Source organism: Gadus morhua, chromosome 20 (assembly GCF_902167405.1).
Source record: "Gadus morhua chromosome 20, gadMor3.0, whole genome shotgun sequence".
Taxonomy (NCBI): domain Eukaryota; kingdom Metazoa; phylum Chordata; class Actinopteri; order Gadiformes; family Gadidae; genus Gadus; species Gadus morhua.
In genome coordinates, this window is record NC_044067.1 from 6431186 (window position 1) to 6450967 (window position 19782).

At 49.1% G+C, this 19782-nt stretch overlaps 1 protein-coding gene across 7 annotated transcripts in view; it reads left to right on the plus strand.

Annotated features, from left to right (window-relative positions):
• Window positions 1–13528, plus strand: part of tbc1d4 (TBC1 domain family, member 4) — a 32975-nt gene extending 19447 nt beyond the window's left edge. For 5 of the 7 annotated variants that reach the window (XM_030342946.1, XM_030342948.1, XM_030342947.1 and 2 more), the window contains 10 exons: window positions 1558–1715; window positions 2531–2737; window positions 4258–4419; window positions 4856–5017; window positions 6174–6274; window positions 6502–6645; window positions 8254–8413; window positions 8550–8719; window positions 9222–9398; window positions 10315–13528. In XM_030342946.1, the coding sequence (XP_030198806.1) occupies window positions 1558–1715; window positions 2531–2737; window positions 4258–4419; window positions 4856–5017; window positions 6174–6274; window positions 6502–6645; window positions 8254–8413; window positions 8550–8719; window positions 9222–9398; window positions 10315–10545 (1672 nt within the window). In that variant the 3' untranslated portion in view covers window positions 10546–13528. Of the gene's footprint in view, window positions 1–1557; window positions 1716–2530; window positions 2738–4257; window positions 4420–4855; window positions 5018–6173; window positions 6275–6501; window positions 6646–7734; window positions 7874–7903; window positions 8059–8253; window positions 8414–8549; window positions 8720–9221; window positions 9399–10314 lie in introns of those variants that run through there. The other 2 variants (XM_030342952.1, XM_030342953.1) reach the window with 2 other exon arrangements.
• The last annotated feature ends 6254 nt before the right edge of the window (window positions 13529–19782 follow it).

The following is a 19782-nucleotide window of genomic DNA, read 5'->3' on the forward strand; positions in this document are numbered from 1 at the left end:
GCTCATCATGTTATCTCTTGCATAAGGGCATAACTGCCTGTTAAGCTTTTTCACTGTTGAAACGGGAGTTTGAAAAGTGAAGTTTAGAAATTGGTCAACATTGCACATGAAAATGAGCACTTGGGCGCAATGTTATTGTGTTGTTTACTTACTAATTATAACCCCTTCACTTGCTTGATTAACAATCGCATGTGTGTGAGTCCCTAAATTAATTTTTCTGACTTTTATCGTCAAAAAGTCATTTTTGTTGTCATCTCCTTTGCCAAAATTTAGGGCAAAAGAGTAAAAATACGTTTTTCTATCGAGAGTTTAGCTGTGTGTATATACTATGTTTGTGTCAGTGTGTGTATGTGTGTGCACATAGAGGTTTTTCTTCACATGTTTTTGGTACACACTGTATATCACCTAATGATTATCAGGGACCTAGAAATTATATTTTGGTTCCGTTGTCCAAAGAATCACTGTTTTGGTTTCAGACATGGTCAAATTAGGCAAAAAAACTCACAAAGCACAAAGTTAAAAGTAAGGACGCTGTAAGGGTGTACTCTAAGGTCCGTTTAGCTGCCTGCTGATCAGTTTGACCCTTGCCTAAGAATAAGTGTCCATCTGTTACAGCTTATCACCTCATCTGTTCCTACTAGAAGCTACTAGAACATACTTGTTGGGGTATGGAATGCATATCATACCGCAGTTTAGCCATATCTAAATGGGATCATTTTTTGTTCCACTGGCTAAACCGTGCAACCCCACTGCCAAAATCCACTTCTCGCTAAGTAGCAATGAAAACATAATTTTTCTACATCTCATGCTTCTTCATAAGCATGACTCCCTTCCCGGGACGGGACCACCGATAAATTAATAAATTCCAGAACGCCGACTTCATAAATCAGCCCGCGACGGAGTAGAGTATTACTCTCCATTTATGAACCGTTCTCTCGCACTGCGTTTGTTCCGCAGCCAACCTTTCCAGTGACAAGCAGTGTACTAGCACTAAAAGCTCACACTGTCTTTCACACGTCGTAACACCGCATCCCTGCCACCACACCACAAAGCATCCTCCAGGACACATCAAAACACTTCTCCCGTCCCCGACGAAGACGCTGTCCACTTAATATTATACTAATACTTGTCTCATATTATATTCATACCATACTGGTTATACTCCCGTGGTGATCAGCCAACGTGGGCCTCCGCCAGGACGGGATTCCCAGTTATGGTTCTGCATCGCACCTTCGAGTTGCATGTTTTGCTGTGGTGTGCGTTAGGCACGGCCGCCATCACCTGCCTGTGCCGGTGACCTAGCCCCCCCACAGTGTAGCACCAACGGCGTACCCACGGAGTAGTACCCGGGGATCAGCACCCACAGCGTAGCACCCGGGCGCAGCGCCACGGTGGCTATTCGACGTGGAAGCACGAAAGAGACTTAAGCTAGAACGTGTGTCAGCTGAGAAACCCCGATGTTTGTTTGGGGTCGCTTTGGTAGATGACTTGAGGTCATGGTGCTGTATCTCACCGCGCGGGTGTGTTGGTGGCTGATGGTTGTCTCCCCTCCGGCAGCAATGGGGAGGGCAGGAAGAGGACCCTGTCGGCCTGCAGCAACGACTCTGTAGGCGCAGCGGAGGTCGCGACCCCCCGCAAGGTCTCCTGGAGGCAGAAGATCTTCCTGAGAGTCGCCTCGCCCATGAACAAGCTGCCCGCGTCCATGCAGGACCCAGGTGAAGACGCACGCACACATGCAGGCAGACTCTCACAAACAGGCACACACACACGCACGCACGCACGCACGCACGCACGCACGCACGCACGTGCGCACACACACAGTTTTGTTAAAAGTTTGAAGACACTCGTCGAGGTGCAAATGGCCTGTGCATGTGAGATCATAGGACTGTTAACATTTTCCCCATTTAATTATGGTCTGACAGCATGTGAGCACTTTTGACAAGAAAACAGCATATTTACAGAGTAGTTGACATCGGTATGTGGGCTTCAGCAGTTGAGCAAACACATAGTTGTTGGCTAACTTTAACCTCAGGAGATCAGGTATCTGAGTTACACACGAAGGAATGTATTCTTGGAAAGTAAAATCTGCCTGGACTATGTTGTGCGAAGTTCAAGGCGGTTATGAGGGAGCAAACGGTCAGAAGTTGAGGTGTGTAACAAATGTGTGATCAAATGGTACAGTGCGGGCAGGGAGTCGATGCCAATAATGCCGCAAAACATCACAACTGTAAGTGACCTGGCACTGAACACAGTAGACAGAGGATTGAAAGAAAAACGGTGGACACAATGAGATAAGGAAGACCGGGATTCCACATCGCTTTATGAGATTCTAATTGCTTGAAAACGAGCGTGGCGCTAACGAATGCATCGTAAATAACAGTTTGATTTAACAAATGTAACCTAAAACCAAAAAAACATTTTAGAAGCTGAATAAAAAAGTTTAACTTTAGCATATAAGCAGAATCATTAATGAACGTCTTATCCGGTATGGAGCTCCAAGCTGACATGAGTCCTGACCCGGTGCTTTCAGACCCGTGTGAAGCCCGGGACCTGCTGCCCCTGTCCCCCCATCTGAGCCCCCTGGGCTGCCAGATGTCCCGCTCCACGTCCCAGGACGGCGGCCCCCCCGGGGGGCGTCCACGGAGGACGGTGGCCGACTACCGGCTTCTGTGGAGGAACGCCATCCACCAGCAGATCCTGCTGCTGCGCATGGAGAAGGAGAACCAGAAGCTGGAGGGTGAGTCCCGCGTCACATGACGCCCCCGGCGCAGCCGATGACCGCGCTCCTTGTGACACGGACGGACAGAGGGGCCTGTTCACTTGGGGAAAAACACTGAATTTTAAAAATGACAACAAATAGATTAAAACCTGCCTCGATTTGGGATGGTATCTCCTGCCGGCAGTGTGAAAGTTTACTCTGTTTATCTTCTGTGTTTTTGCTGTTGTCGTTTGTTGAATGGGAAAGATATGCGTTGTGCAAACGGTGTATGAATGTTTTTTTCTGTTTTTTTTTTTTTTTTTCCGGCTGTTTACATAATGGGTCGAGGCAGAATTCCCTCCCTCCTCCCCCCCCCCCCCCCCACCGCCCACAGCCGGAGCTTGAGTGTTCCGAAGCACACGCTATATTTAGAGAGGCGTGTTTGGGCACACTACAAACAGATACACACAAACACACACAGGTGGCCTGTTAGTAGGTCAAAGTGCATGGGAAAGAGTGTCTTCTTGTTTTCAACTTCGGTGTGAAATCAACACACACACACATTGTCTTTCATCTTAGATACATTTTCCGATCAGGGAATGGGATTTGAGAAAGGTTGCCCCCTATTGGTGTAAATAACAAAGTATCTTGCCATCAATGAAACTCTTTATTTCGACTCCTGGCACTGTGTGTGTGTGTGTGTGTGTGTGTGTGTGTGTGTGTGTGTGTGTGTGTGTGTGTGTGTGTGTGTGTGTGTGTGTGTGTGTGTGTGTGTGTGTGTGTGTGTGTGTGTGTGTGTGTGTGTGTGTGTGTGTGTGTGTGTGTGTGTGGATAGATACAGTTGTTGCTTTGAGGTCATAACAGTGAATGCAAATTATATTTAAATAGAAAGAAAGGGAGGACGATGATTGTGTTTGGTTCAAGGAAAATTTGAAGCGTAGCTCTGGCAGTGTGGTGGTGGCGGGGGCAGCGGTGGTACTTACTACAAAACCAACCTCCTGCTTTCTATGTATTGCATGTTCAGGATTGCCCGCGTCTCTCCGTCTTTTGTGTTCATTTCTATTTGGCCGTTCGCTCAAAAATGCCCTTCGTATGGCCCCTCCACGCCCTAACCAGGCTTTGAACTGAAGATCTTTTCCTCCTCATGTGCTTATTGTGTGGTTCCTATCAATGGAGTGAGGGGTCGCCATAGCAACCGTACGCTCTCCCCCCCCCCCCCCCCCCCCGAAGAAGAGAGCATCTGAAGTCCCGGAGACTCTCTTTTAATCAGTTACATTCAATTGTTCGCCGAGTTCACTCAGTTGCGCTTAATCATTTACTCCAAGATCAATCAGTTACATTCAATTATTCCGAGGATGGTAAAAAAAACAAGAGATGTATTTTTGCTTTAATTGCCTCTCCTTACTTCCTGAAATGATTTGCTCTATTAACATTTTAAAAAGGTACCAAAAAAGCTGACCTCAAACGGAGACCAAAAAAGATCAAAGGAAAAAGATTTGTTTCAATTGGACGCACCATTAAGGTGTCTCTCCCGTGCTGCGTCTCGTTGTTTGTTCCAGCGAGTCGTGACGAGCTGCACATCCGCAAGGTGAAGCTGGACTACCAGGAGGTGGGCCCCTCCTCCAAGGAGGTGCTGGCCCAGTGGGAGAAGAGGCTGACCGCCCCGGGACGGACCACCGTACTGCAGCGCACTGAGGAGCTGCACTCTGCCCTCTGCCAGGGTGAGGGGGGTGTGTGTGTGTGTGTGTGTGTGTGTGTGTGTGTGTGTGTGTGTGTGTGTGTGTGTGTGTGTGTGTGTGTGGGGGCAAGTTGAAGCATAACACTGAGAAGTACACCCGCTGTGTACTTTGCCTTGTGCCTTTGTGTGGGTGCGTGTGGGGGATTTCTACACTTTACTACAGATGGTCAAGTTTGTGTTTGCCAGTCACGCGCTTACAGAGCCCCGCCTCCAGCAACATGATTGGTCGAAACATGAAGCGAAAGCGCTCGAAACGCCCCCCTTCGTCTACATCCGAGCACGTCTTCCATCGGGCGTTCGATAATTAATCTAAAGTCTGACCCGTGGGCCTACATTTACCCTCATGTGAATTTGTTTTTCGGGTTTCCGTCATCGTTCCGTACTAAACGCTCCGGGACCTTTTCCCCGTCGGCGTCCAGGCGTGCCTAAGGGCCGGCGCGGCGAGGTGTGGCTCCTCCTGTCCCACCAGCACCGCCTGCGCCACCGGCTGGACCAGCGCCAGCTCTTCCCGCCCGACACCCCCTACCAAGACCTGCTGAAGCAGCTCACGGCCCAGCAGCACGCCATCCTGGTGGATCTAGGTGGGCTCACACACGCACGCTGACACGCACGCATGTGGGCGGGAAACGGGGGGGCTGACATCCCATCGACTGTTAAAGAGATACTTCACCGGTGGGAATATGAAGGTTTTATGAATTAAATAATTCAATGTATTGTAAATGTGAAAAAAAAAATTGAAATCGGTTCAGCCTAGCCTGAAAAAAGGCAGAAAGAGTGTTTTCATGGTCTCTCTGGCTCAAAGTAAGAAAACCTCCAACTACCACAGTGCATTGCGCTTGCTGCCCCGCCCACCTGTCGGTCTCCCGTCCCCCTCATTCCCCCTCAGTACGCGAGCTCCCGCCCCCTCTCATTCCTTATTGGTGGAAAAATTTGCCACCAAAAGTGTGTTGTAGTCCTCGGCCCTTGTAGCGGGACAAGAGGTTTCTCCCGAAATGACGTCAAACGCGTCATTTGACGTCATTTCGGGAGAAAATTAGATGAGAAAAAATGGGCCAAGGGGAGACTGGTTTAGACTTATATTTATTTATGTATTTATTTATATTACAATAGCGATTTTATAATGATAGAACGCTGGTTCTAAATGGGTGAAGTATCCCTTTAAGTTATCGGACCACAGCAGGGGGGCGATTAAACCGTCGGAACCGTCTCCTCTGGCTTCACTAAAACATTTGAGTCAGACATGACTTTAGTGTGTGACGATTCTGCCCGAGGGCGTTTAGCTTGACGGCGCCTCGCCACAAATGAAAACCATGCAAAGCCACTTTCACACGTGCACTGCAACCCTGAACTTATGCAGACATTACCCAGAAGAGCTGTATGTGAGCACGCAAATGTCCGAATGAGTTTGAATGGACAAGACTATGTCCGACATATGTGAAAACATGTCTGACACCGACGTTGTCCAGTTACATGTGTAAAAGGCCAACTCTGGACAATGGACTCTGGACATAATCTAGAGTTCATAATTTAAAACGGCTCCAGGTGGTTTAATCACCCATAACATGGTCCTTTTAATAGCAGAGAATTATTGAGTGCATTATTATTAAGAGAAAGATCAAGAGTTAGGAAGATGCATTTACTTCTGCAGGGCAAATTTTCAGGTCACATTTTAGTTTGGGGAAAAAGCTTTATTGTCAAATGTTCCCCTAAATTGTACACGTCTATATCCCTGGTCAGGCCGGACCTTCCCAAATCACCAGTACTTCTCAGCCCAGCTAGGAGCAGGGCAGCTTTCTCTTTACAATCTCCTGAAGGCCTACTCTCTGCTGGATACAGAGGTAATCTCACTCACTCACTCACCTCACTCACCTCACTCACCTCACTCACCTCACTCACTCACTCACTCACTCACTCACTCACTCACTCACTCACGCACAGAAATACGGTCTATGTCACATAAACGTTTCACTGTACATCCTGTATGTGACAAATAAAAAACCTTTTGAATCGACTTTTTAAACACCATTGGATAATGCCCATCGACTCTCTTCCTGTTCCCAACCAGGTGGGCTACTGCCAGGGGGTGAGCTTCGTGGCAGGGATCCTGCTGCTCCACATGAGTGAGGAGCAGGCCTTTGACATGCTCAAGTTCCTCATGTATGACCTGGGCTTCCGGCGCCAGTACAGACCCGACATGGTCTCTCTGCAGGTGAGGCGCTGATTGCACTGCACTGCTTTGTTTTTCATTCGGATTTCGGGGGGTTAAATCACCTATTCTCTCGGATCCAGCAGTCCTACTGTGCTGTAGCACAACTTCTGGGGGGAACACCATTCAGAGCCTGTCCCGGAAACCAAACACTGAGGGCTGGAGCTACGTGTTGTTTTCTGTTTTGTAACAGAGATTTTATGGGGAAGGGACTCATTTGCGTGATTGGATGAGGAGGGGATTTTAATAAGTGTATTTCTACAGTGGGCAGTTTACAAGCTGTTGATGTGATACCTTTACAGCAACTCTTTTTACAGTATATCTGTGCTAGCCAAGTTTTTGTTCGCTGATAACAGCCAAGTCCGTGCGTCCTGATTCCCCCATCAAGCAACATGATTGGGCGAAATAAATATGAAGCAAAAGAAAGTGAAACTGCCTTTCAACCAGATTGGATCTTGTCCACTATCTTGCACTCTTTTATTAATCTTCAGTCTGATTTGTGAGACTAGGTTTGGCCTAATGTCCATGCGTTTACCCACCTAGCTCGCAAATTACTTGGCGCGGTGGGTGCTTGAATTCCAATAAGTACACGTATGAAGGTAGATAAAACGGATTAGGATGTCACATTCTTTAATGAAATTCAAACCAGAACCAGCGAGTCGGGCGACCTGCCAAGCCTATGTGCCTCACACCAAACTCACTTTATTCAAGGAGGGTTTGGGGGGGGGGGGGGGGGGGGGAGCCTTTCAATATGAATTCCACAAATCGTGCAGCGAATGTCCCACATAGAGAACGGTGTCAGAAGCAACATGAGGGTTGGTTGTTGGCTTGACGTGCCTGGGAAACTGCGATCAACAGTAAACAGTAGCATGAGTGTCGTTGCGTCCCCACCCCTTGTTCAAACCTTAGTATGCCTGCCTGCGCCGATACCTTTTGACCCCACCGCGTTGAAAGCTTTGTGAGGCGTGGCTGTGTGCAATCTAGCTCCTCTGTGCCCTCCTCTGTCCATCTGTGCTCCTATTGTGCTTCGCTGAGACTGAAGAGAGAGAGAGGTAGAGAAAGAGAGAGGTAGAAAATTTGGGGGGGGGGGGGGGGGGAGAGAGAGAGAGAGGGGGGGGGGGGGGGGGGTGGGAGAGAGGGAGAGCGAGAGAGAGTGAGCAGTTACTTCCTTGTGAGCGTGTAATGTTGTGGAGGGTATTGCGTGTCAGCGAGTCAGGATATTGACAGACTGGTAATGTTTTACTTTTTACTTCGTTCTCACTTCTGCTTTTGGGACTTTTTCGCTTCGCAGTCAGGTTTTTGTTTAGAATGTATTTAAAAAGTTTGCAGCGCGCTGTACTGAATTCCTAGCCTCCGTTGCATGTCTGAACACGCACGAATACGTCTGAACCAAAAGCTGCACTTTGTCACGTAAAGGTTAAGACGATACTATTAGCCATGTGCTCGTATGTTCGCCCCTCGTGTAACCGGACGAACAACAAAGCTTCTGAATGTGGGCATAATCTGATAAGCATGTCATTCGCGTGTGTGCGTGCGTGCGTGCGTGCGTCCTTAACAAGTGTCAGTCTAACCACGCTCCTTGCCCTTTGCACTGTGCCTCCTCTCCTCCAGATCCAGATGTACCAGCTCTCCCGCCTGCTGCACGACTACCACCGCCGGCTGTACACCCACCTGGAGGAGCAGGAGATCGGGCCCAGCCTCTACGCCGCGCCCTGGTTCCTCACGCTCTTCGCCTCGCAGTTCCCCCTCGGATTCGTCTCACGCATCTTTGGTACGTTGTCTGGGACCCGCCCCTTTCGTTCCCGTTCCAATCAGCCCTCCCGACGCCCCGAAGGCCAACCGCTGTCCGTCGGTGTCCTCTGATGTGCGAGGTAACCTTGTTGTTGTGTACTTTGTTTTGCGTTCAGATTTCCTCTTCATCCGAGGCACGGAGGTGGTGTTCAAGGTGGCGTTGTGCCTCCTCAGCAGCCATGAGGAGGAGATAATGGAGTGTGACAGCTTCGAGAGCATCGTGGACTACCTGAAAACTACGATTCCCAGCATGACCGAGGCACAGATGGAGCAGACCATCGCTAAGGTAGGGATTACGGGTTTTCAGAATGTTACAACTGAGATAACAAACACAAAAATAAATGTATTTGTTTTGACCGTTCACAAAACTGTTAAGAGTTACTTAGGCTTTAGGCTTACAGTTATTAACTTTAGTAGCCAGAATACTGTTATACATAATACAGTATTCTGTTAATTTTACACCTAAAATTAATGTCGGTTTTTTAACTACTTTTTTTTTTACCATTTTTACTACAGTGCCTGCGTGTGGAAACGCACGTTGCACTTTCTCCCTCCAAACCCATAAAAGAAATCGTTTTGACCCTTTCCCAAGGAACTAACAGGGTTTTATGTGATTAGTTCCGCAAAGCCACAATAATGATCTAAAGTAAAAGCATGTCAAATTCAATCAATCAATTCATAGCAGCACTCCAGCGGACAACCGCTGCGAAGCATCGGGTCCCGTTTGCCACGTTTGCTTCTGACCTGCTCTCTTCGCCCCCGGCACGGCCACCTCTCCCCCTCTCCAGGTGTCTGAGATGGACATCTCCAAGCAGCTCCACACGTACGAGGTGGAGTACCACGTCCTCCAGGACGAGATGGTGGAGGGCGGGCCCCTGGCGGAGGACTCTGAGCGGCTGGAGAAGCTGGAGAAGACCAACGTCCAGCTGAAGAGGCAGAACATGGAGCTGCTGGAGAAGCTGCAGGTATGGTGCGGCCGGAAGCACTCTGAAGGACACCTCGTGGTGTTTTGCAGGGTCAGGGAACAGGGAAGAGACCTTGTTCTAATGTTGAGTACGGTTCAGGTCAGAGCTCAGCCAGTAAGAGTATGCTTTCGTTCAGCTTTGTTTACATTTTCCCTTTGCTGTGCCCCTTTGTGGTCTTTTTGTTTTTGTTGTGTAATGCCTAAGATCGCCCGTAGGTGGCACTAGAGTGCAAGTTAAAGAATGGCCAGGGGAGACAAAGGACTGAGCGGTTGCCGTTATTGGCTTGCTATTACAGGGATTTGTGTTGTAAAAGTTACAGTGGGAAGTGATTGCAAAACATTTGAGGAAACAACGTTTCCCTACAGACATTCCCGCCACTAAGGAGGATTGTTTTGTTTATGGTCAATCACGTTGATCAATTGGTTTATACATAGCTATATATATTTATATATATATTTATATATTTATATTTATATGTGTATATATATATATATATTGCCAGTGACAAAGAATTTATTCAGTTAAAAAAACAAACGGAACCTTTCGTGCGTTGATGAAGTGGGCATAGTGTTGAGTACTGACTACTGAGATAGTCCAGATGGTTGGTGGTTGGATGGTCTGATATCTCACACACACTCTGTCTCTCTCTCTCTGTCTTTTTCTCTCTCTCTCTCTCTCTCTCTCTCTCTCTCTCTCTCTCTCTCTCTCTCTCTCTCTCTCTCTCTCTCTCTCTCTCTCTCTCTCTCTCTCTCTCTCTCTCGCTGTGTCTCTCTCTCTCTCTCTCTCTCTCTCTCTCTCTCTCTCTCTCTCTCTCTCTCTTCCCCCCCCTCCCTGTCGCTCGCTCACTCTCGTTGGTCTCTCTCTCTCTCTCCGTCTCTCCCTCTCCGGTGAACCTCGATGTTTCCCGTGCTTCCAGGCGGCGAGGCAGAAGATCCAGACGCTGGAGACGAACGTGGAGAGCTTCCTGTCCCGGGAGAGCAAGATGAAGCACTCCATTCGCTCCCTGGAGCAGGAGAGGACGTCGTACCAGAAGACGGCCGAGCGCATGCGCTCCTGTCTCCCTGCCGACGCCTTGGCAGATGTGGAGATGACCCAGATCAAAATGGGCCCCAACGGAAAAGCCAAACCCGTGGCCAAGAAGCCCTGATTGGGTACCCCAAGCAGGGGGGGGGGGGGGGGGGGTGTTGTAGGGGCGGGGGTGTGGGGATGTGGGTTCGCCCACCCGCCCGCTCTCCCTGCCCCGCAAGGACGCTGCATGAGGTAGACGGCACACACAGCAAATGGCATTTCTAAAGTAATACTGTATATATTGTTTGAAGGCTGGGCTGCATTGTGCGGCCACATAAAGAGCCTGAGAGTGTTCACAATACGATGTCTGGGGCCTCAGACGAGCCAAAACAGCCGTCTCCTGCCCCCAGACTTTTCCTAATGGCGCACCAAAGTACATTTTTCAGTCCTCATTCTCTCACTGCCAGTTAGAAGCTCAGCAATAAAGTAATAACCGCTCAAGGTCTTTGCCAGGGTGCTTCAGGGGGAGAGACGACTCCGGTCTGAGTCTAATCAAGCACTGCCTTAATGTAACAACAACCACTGCTAGTCAGAGGTGGTGGACCAAGTCTGACGCTTGGGTATGGCGTCTGCAAGCATGATTTAGTGGGGTATACAATCAACCAAGTGTTAGTTCACCCCTACCTGTCGGTGAACTCTCTTTTATGCAGAGACTTTGGAGGTTATCATGAAACGACGTCCTCCTTTTTGCTTTCAGAACTTTGTTCAACTGTTGTTTTTCCCGTTGTACTTGAAAACGATCCGAATGTAATGTCCATCCCAAAAACAAAAGACACTGAATACAATCGTGGGAGAGTTGTTGTTGTGTTTCGGGGGGGAGCTCAGCATCTAGGTCCTGTGTGGAGGTCCGTGTCTACTGGTGGAGGAGGTGGAGGTTAGGGTGGGCTTCCACTCACTAGGAAACACTAACAAAGGGATGTGTCAAGACGCTGATGGTGTGAGTGAACCAGATAGTGGTCTCCGGTCGTGTTGTGGAGTCTTCGCCGTGGTGATGACCCCCCCCCCACCCCCACGCTCTGCCCCGCCCTGGACCAGCTGATCTAGTCATGGAGTAGGAGAGGGGGGGCTTCAGGGCGTGTGTGAGACCACGAGGTTCCACCGCAGAAGAGCGAACCGACCGCGCCCCGGCCGTGACTCGCGTGGTCCGGGACACCCCGTTTGTACTTGTACTCGTTTCGTCCTTTTTTTTATTTTTTATTTTCATTAGAAATGTTTGCGGCAGTAGATGTTTCATTATCGACAGCATTCGTCGCGTTGTTCCCTCCTCTGTGTTTACTTTTTATTCGTGACGCACCAGGTGCTCCTTCGCCCGATCGACTCTAGCGGTCGTATCTCGCCATGGATCGGGAGAGGACGGGTGTCCCCCGCTCCCGCGTTGTCTGAGACGTTCCCCTCGAACACCTGGACTGCAGACGCTGAGCTCTCCTTCAGCGAGGTGAGAAGAGATGGAAGACCAACAGGAAGGGAGGACATCAAAACGGTTGCAAGTGTCTGTCGAGTAGAGAAAGTCATTTTAGTTCTTACACCATGCTCCTTATGGGTAACACACAAACACACACGCGAGCGCAAATACACACACACACACACACACACGTGCGCAAATACACACACGCGCGTGCGCAAATACACACACATGCACGGAAATACACACACACACACACACACACACACACACACACACACACACACACACACACACACACACACACACACACACACAGAGGGAGTCAGACATCGAACCGACTGACCTCAGGGACAGACGGTTCAGTTCTCTCTCTCCCTCTCAAACTGTCTCTTGGTTCTTTTGTTTAGTTCCATCCCACCGCTGTGTCTGACTCACCATCTCTTAAGGTTTCTCACTGAAGGAGAAGACACTCCTGGGCTTTAGTGCTACGTTATACAACACGTATGCAGTGTCTGTGTAAAAATAAGTATTGCACGAAAGGCCAACAGCGTTTCCCTACCCTTGATGGTAAATGGTTGTCCAGAGTGCTGTATTTCACATGAAATGCTGCTTGTTTATGAGCATTCATTTTTTTTTTTACCATGCAACACGGCCTGCTTAACAAGGCTGCTGTTCATTTGCTTTGCTTAAACAGGAATGTGCAGAAATTACCAACTTATGTTTTGAAACGACCAGTAGACGACCCTGAGCAATGCGTCAGGTCTCGTTAGCGGGCAAAAAGTTGCACTGTAACATATTTGACATTTTGTTACCGTTTTTTTGTTGTATTTTCCAAAACTTGCAGTAATCACTTGTGAAGACTGGTTATTCGTTGTACAGGATGTACTTCAAATTAATCATTTCCAAGGCCTTCTCTTTCTTAAAACTATTGGATGACCAGTAGAAACCTGTTCTACACTGGTGGCTTTTTAACGTTGAATATTGGATGAATCATTGTCAATAACATCAGCTCTTGGAACCAAAGAGGCAGTCTATTCAGTTATCTGAAGTAAAAGTCACCAATTTCACAATGTATTACAATGTATTACGATCTTTACATTGCTATTTGATACATTTTATATCAGGTGTGCTGTTTAGAGACAATGTAGCATAGACTCCTCAACAGACACATACAATAGCATTATTAATGCTCACGTAAAAATAGCTTTTCAGTGTTGTGGGTAAATACTGGATGTGGTTGACTGATCATAGTGTGGCTTACATAATCTTTGATAAACAATGTTATGCATTACACATTTAATTTTCTGATGAGTGCCAAAATCTGAACGCCTTAATGATTCACTGTCTGACAATCTGCAACACGTTGGCAACGCCAGTTCTGCTATTGCATGTCAATTGTGTCCACATGGTGGATTAATGATTTCTGCTCTGTTTTTCTTTTCTCTTTTATTTCTTTTTCTTTTCTTTTATACCGCCTGGTGCTTTAAGCATCAACAGCATTAGCACCGTGTTCTTGTTTGATCATCAACCACACAAACGTAGCTCAAAAGGCAAACGCGTTGCGCGTTTCCCTCCCTTTAACTTGAAGCCTCCGCACCCAGCCGGGAGACATGTCATGATATCTTCAATAAAAACCTCTTTCTGGTTGTCTTTCTCAGCTTCCTCGTGTCCCTATCCTCCATCGTTCTCGGCCGTCTCTTGTCCTCGGGGTGCTGCGCGGTGTGGGATGTAGCCCTGAGCCGAACCTGGCTCTCTGTGCGAAATAACAACAGCAGTGCAATAGGCCAACGTGTTCGTGTCAGTTTTTACAGGCTCTATTTTTAAGGCCTTTTTGGAAGTTTTCTTACTTTCTTTCAACGCCTCGGGGCAGACAGGAGTGCAGGTACGGTCTTTCGGAAGTCGTGCCAAAAAAAAATAAAGAATCCGCTCACTGGCCTTACAATGCATCCCTGGCGTTGATTGTAAAAGAGACGAGATGTAAATATAAAAGTGGATCTGCTCATCGCGCACAGCCCTCCATCAATACAACGCCTTTTGATTTGACAAATGTACATTTGTAAAGTAACAAAGAAAAGATGAGTGCAAAGATGTGCTTGATATCCTTCTGTGTGTGTGTGTGTGTGTGTGCGTGTGCATACGTGCGTGAATGCGCGAGAGAATCGACCGACACATTTTGGAAGCACTTCATATCGTCTTTTTTATGTTTTTCGCTTTGTCGACCAAGCACACACTAGTACCTGGTGGTGAGCCCTCCGGTGCAGCAGACCAGAGTCCCACGTCCCCCCCCCCCCCGTCCCCCCCCAAAGAGGGCTGGGCCCATGGGACAGCCCCGTCACGGCAGCAGCAGCAGTGCCGGGGAGGTGTTCTGGAGCTCGTCACCAAGAGGGAACACACAAGACACAAACACAAAGAGCCACGACCGCGCCAGGGCCTATCGCACGCTAAACAAAAGGGGGGGGGGGGGGCACATTCCTGGTGTATTCCCACACGCGGACACATCCTGCAGCAGGGGCAACCGAGGGATGCTGGGACCCCGCTGGGGATTGGCCAAGAACCACATTTCCTCCACAGAGGCTCCTTATCTGTGTGTGTGTGTGTGTGTGTGTGTGTGTGTGTGTGTCCCCTCCTCCTTGCGCCTCTCGTTCCCATAAGGATCAGGGAGGGGCCGGGCCCCAGCTCTCTATTTGGGCAGTGGGCTGGGTTTCTTGTCAGGGGTCCAAGTGTAATAGTTTAGTTTGGGAGACGGGTGTAAATCCAGGACGTGATGGAAGACGTAGGCGAAACGTGTATCGTAGTAAAAACTTAAGCCTGTCAATGTTTCAAAGTACAAAAAAGGAAATGAACTCGTGCGGACGTTTGGCCGCATCTGCATTGCGTATGTGTTTTTCTGCGTGTGTGTGTATGAGTGTGCATGTATTTTTGTGTATTTTTCTGTCTTTGTGTTTGTGTGTTTTAAGGCCAGGGTCAGCCCAAAGGGTGGGGTTCAGAGGGGGGGTTCTGATACCAGAGCTTATTCTTGGGTTTGGACAAGAGAGGAGTGTGGGGGTGGGGTTGGCTGATGTCTGTGGGGTGGGGTGGGGTGGTAGTGGTGGTGGTGAGAATAGAAGGGTCCTCCTACCTTATATGGGAATTCATGCTGCACTGCCGCTGGTGCAGACCAGAGTCTGCAATGAAAGAAGAGAAAAAAAAAAAAAACTGTTGGACCCCGCCAGTGTACGGTCGTCAGAACCATGTATTCCAGCTTTTTGAGAATAGCTTTTGTTTCTGCAGCACGGTCATCCAAAGAAATGTTGAATCGATACTGTGCTTTCAGACCGAAATACAGCAAGGCACACAGACAACACACATATGCTCGTGCACACACGCACACATACACACAAACACACACACTCCATACACACACACACACACACACACTCCATACACTCACACACACACACACATACACACTCCATACACACACACACACACACACACACACACTCCATACACACACACACACACACACACACACACACACACACACACACACACACACATACACACTCCATACACACACACATACACACTCCATACACACACACAAACAAACTGAACTCCAGCCAGAGCGAGACGGGATCATCAGAGCGAGATGAGCTCATCTATGCAGCATCCAGTCTGTTGTCAAGCAGAGAAATATAGAGAGAGAAAAATATATTCTTTATTTCTCTCTCGAAAGTTAAAGAAAGTGAGAAGGAGGGTGGGGAGGCAGAAGGGCAAAGGGGGGTGTAGTGAGAGGAAGGGGGGATGGGTGGAAGCATGGGTATTTGGAAGTTCGGGGGGGGGGGGGGGGGTGTTAGGCTTGGAGACAGCTGGAGGGGTGGTAGAGGGACCCAGGTGGACTCGGCCTCATCCAGAGAGAGGCTGCCCCCCTCCTGAGAGACAGCTAGTAGCACGCACGCACATCCGCACACGCAGCCCTAAACACATAGCGGGCCCTGCCTAGCTCTCTCCATCTCCTTTCTCCCCCCTCCCCGACTTATGCAGTTGTACCACCGCTAGTCCTTTGAACAGTCCTTTTCTTACAACCCAGCTTGTGAAATGAACTTCAGAGTAGCAGACTTGGGTTCGGCTCAAATATGTAGTCACACGTACGCACACACACACTCACGCACGCACACACACACACACACACACACACACACACGCACAGACGAATGTTAGTGCACGTATTCGCACCATACCTCCAATGACATGTTTTAGTTAGCATAGTGACAGATTTGCTTCCTGCAGAGTGGCTTTGCTCCCACTCTCTCTCTCCCTCTCTCCCTCGCTCTCCCTCGCCCTCTCTCTACCTGTCAGCGGTGTGTGTCTGCCGGAGGGGGTGGTGGTGGTGGTGGTGGTGGTGGCGGCGGTGGTGGCGTTCGGCCAGAGAGACGAGCAGGAACGACACATGGAACGGGGGAACAGGACAATAATGAAGCGGCAGAAGAAACGCAGAGCCCTGCTGCACACATAAGAAAGCACCGGCGCTCTTCCTATTCCCATGACTCGTCCACATTTCCGTTCGCCTTGTTTTTTTCTCCCTTTTTTCTCTCTCCACCTTCTCGGAGCCTGCCCAGGTACCGCCACTGCACCCCCGCCAGCGCAGGGAGAGTCGTCTGATTAATGACACGGTTGTCATGTTTAATCCCTCATCATATTTTTTTCACTTTTCCCTTTTTTTTCTTTTTCTTTTTTTCTTTCTCTTGTAACGGCTCCCTCCTCCCCCCCCCCCCCCCCCCTTAGGGAAAAAGGAACAGCGGCCTTGCGGCGGACCTGCACAAACTACCCATAATCCCCCAGGCCCGATGGCTCTCCCGCACGATCTGAGAAGGTTCGGCCCGGCTTTGCCTGATCCTTGGTCGCATTCATCCGCAGAGCCCCGTGAGATCTGTGAAAACACACACGGTGCATCCCCACACAGACACACACACACGCACACGCGCGCACACACACACACACACGCACACTCAAAGGCAAAAACAGGAGAATCACACCCGGCAAATGGAAAGAGACACTCAAGACACGCTTGCACATACAAAAGACCCGATCGACACCCACCTACTGTGACCATCCTGCCCCAACCTGATTCACTTCCTGTTTTTCCTCGTCATTGTTAGTCAAATGTTTGTCTCGATATTCTGTTCACCTCAGTTCCATGCATTCGGGTTCCCAGGTTCTGCACCAAATTGCCGGTTCCTTATTTGTCGAGGGTTTGTTTCCGGCTGCCTGTTTACATTAAGTTAAGCTTCCTCTTGCATCTATTCCTTCTAGGTCTGAACGCTGTGCACGCACGCATTCATGTACGTACGCACTCACACACACACTCACTAGCTCACGGCGGCTGCGGCTAGTAGACATCTGGGGCAGAGCTGGTACACACACACACACACACACACACACACACACACACACACACACACACACACACACACACACACGGTGTGACACGTGTAAAGAAAAACAACATGGTAAGAAAAAAGCAAAAGGCGAGAGATGCTCACCGACCGAAAGTAACGAGAGAGGAGATCTCATTGAGGCCGTGTCTCCTGCAGCTGACGACCGCCTGACAAATGTGAGTGCAATCCCAGGTGACTGCGCTGATCCCAGCAGAGACACCGTGCCTGCGAGCCCCCCACTCCCCCCCCCATCTAATCACATTATCCATTGTCCCTGCCTCGCCCTGCCCCCAACATCACCTCACCAGTGATTAATACAAACACGGCCGCACGAGCGAGAGGGGGTAAAGGGGAAGAGAAAACGAGAGATAGAGATAGTCAGAGGTGTGTGTGTGTGTGTGTGTGTGTGTGTGTGTGTGTGCGCGCGCTTGCGTGTGTGCGTGCGTTTGTAGGGGTTGGACGGGGATGGGTGGTGGTGGTCCAGTCAGACAAGTGATGAGTGAGTCACACACACACACACACACACACACACACACACACACACACACACACACACACACACACACACACACACACGAAGTAGAGGCAGCGGAGGACATCCTCCTCACAGAGGAGGAGAGACCCTCACAGCCCCCAAAGTGCAAATAACAAGCTGGGATCTGAGGACCCCGCGGAGACGCCCTTTGTAATGTCCTCGATATCCCCGCTTTTTAATTCATCTTTTTTCTTTCCCTGGTTCTTGTTTGCGGGGAGCTCACTTTATCTGAGTTCAGGGGGTTAAACCCTCAGGACCCCAGGAGAAATGATATCACTGTAGTGGGAGGCTTTGGGTGTGTCAGAAAAACCGAGGTGAGACACATCTGACATCATGCTTTGCGTAGTGTGTGTGTGTGTGTGTGTGTGATTGGGGGGGGGGGGGTGTTAGTATGTGTGTGAGTGTGTTTTGGGGGGTGTTAGTGTGTGTATGTGTGTGTTTGAGGGGGAATCGCGAGACGGGGGGATGTACATGCATTCTTTTCCCATGACCAACAAGGGCATACACACACACATACACACGCGCACGCTCATACACACACACATACACACGCGCACGCTCATACACACACACGCCCACGAACAACGCCGAGGCGAAGGGCAGACTTATGTGTGAGTCAGGACGCAGTGTGACGTCATCTCTGGACAAACTTAACAAACAAAAGAGAAAAATCATAAATCACACCTCCCTCCCCTCCCCTCAATGTGTTTCTGTTCACAACAAAATGATCTTCCTTTACAGATAAGCTCTTTATTTAAAACTTCACATTTGTTTCCGTTTTCCATTAGAAAATTCCAAATATATATATTGGAAAAGGACTCGGTGATACTCCTCTAGTTCTCCCATCTCTCTGATTTATTTCTTTTGACTGCTCAATCGTTGCCCTTAACGTTCACAGGTCAACACACGGGGCTCTGTTTACTGAGAACTCACGTGAAAATGGGTACCGGGGGCACCACTTTCATCAGTACCAGCCTAACCGCACACTCCTCGCTTTCTTGCTTTCTCACGCTTTCCCTTCTCTCTCTTTAGCTTTATCTCGCTCTCCTTTCTCTCTCTCTCTCTCTCTCTCTCTCTCTCTCTCTCTCTCTCTCTCTCTCTCTCTCTCTCTCTCTCTCTCTCTGTCTCTATCCTCCGTGTCTTTCTCTTCATTTCGCTCTTGCTCTTCTCCCTCTCTTTCTCGTACTCTTTCGCTTTATCTCACTCTCTCTCTTCTCCCTCTTCCTCCTTATCTTGCTCTCTGTCTCCTCTCTCTCTCCTCCCTCTCTCTCTCTCTCTCTCTCTCTCTCTCTCTCTCTCTCTCTCTCTCTCTCTCTCTCTCTCTCTCTCTCTCTCTCTCTCTCTCTTCCTGCCTATCTTTTCAGCTCACTGTCCAACCTCCTGGAACTTGGTCCAGTTCTTTACAAAGCGGACCACACCCCAAGTAACTGTCCCTCCACGACCAATTCCCCCCCATTCCTCGGGCTTGTCTCCACGCACACAAGTCTCGCAGTAACATCCCAAATCTTAACATGCTTCTTACTTCATAGAGCAATGAACCGGGTTAAAGCTACTGAACTTTTGCTAGTTGCCGAAACAAGCAAGAATTGACACATTGGTAACAATATTGAACGTTAAGCTCAGGTTTTTCTCTGTAGCCTGTTAGTCATACGAGAGAATCGAAGAGGTTAGTTTCACGTGGAAACACACCCTCCCACAGACCCGAACCAAGCCATTGGGGTGAGGTGGTGTGGAGGAAAATCTCGAGACGAGGTTACAAAGACAGGAGGAAGTCAACCCTTCCAGGGGCTCTCTCTCTCTCTCTCTCTCTCTCTCTCTCTCTCTCTCTCTCTCCATATATATATGTATTATGCAATAGTTGTTATGATTCGGTATGTATAATATGCCTGATAACTAGTTGGGGTAGGGTGATGGCCCATGGTGTGTGTGTGTGTGTGGGGGGGGGGGGGGGGGGGG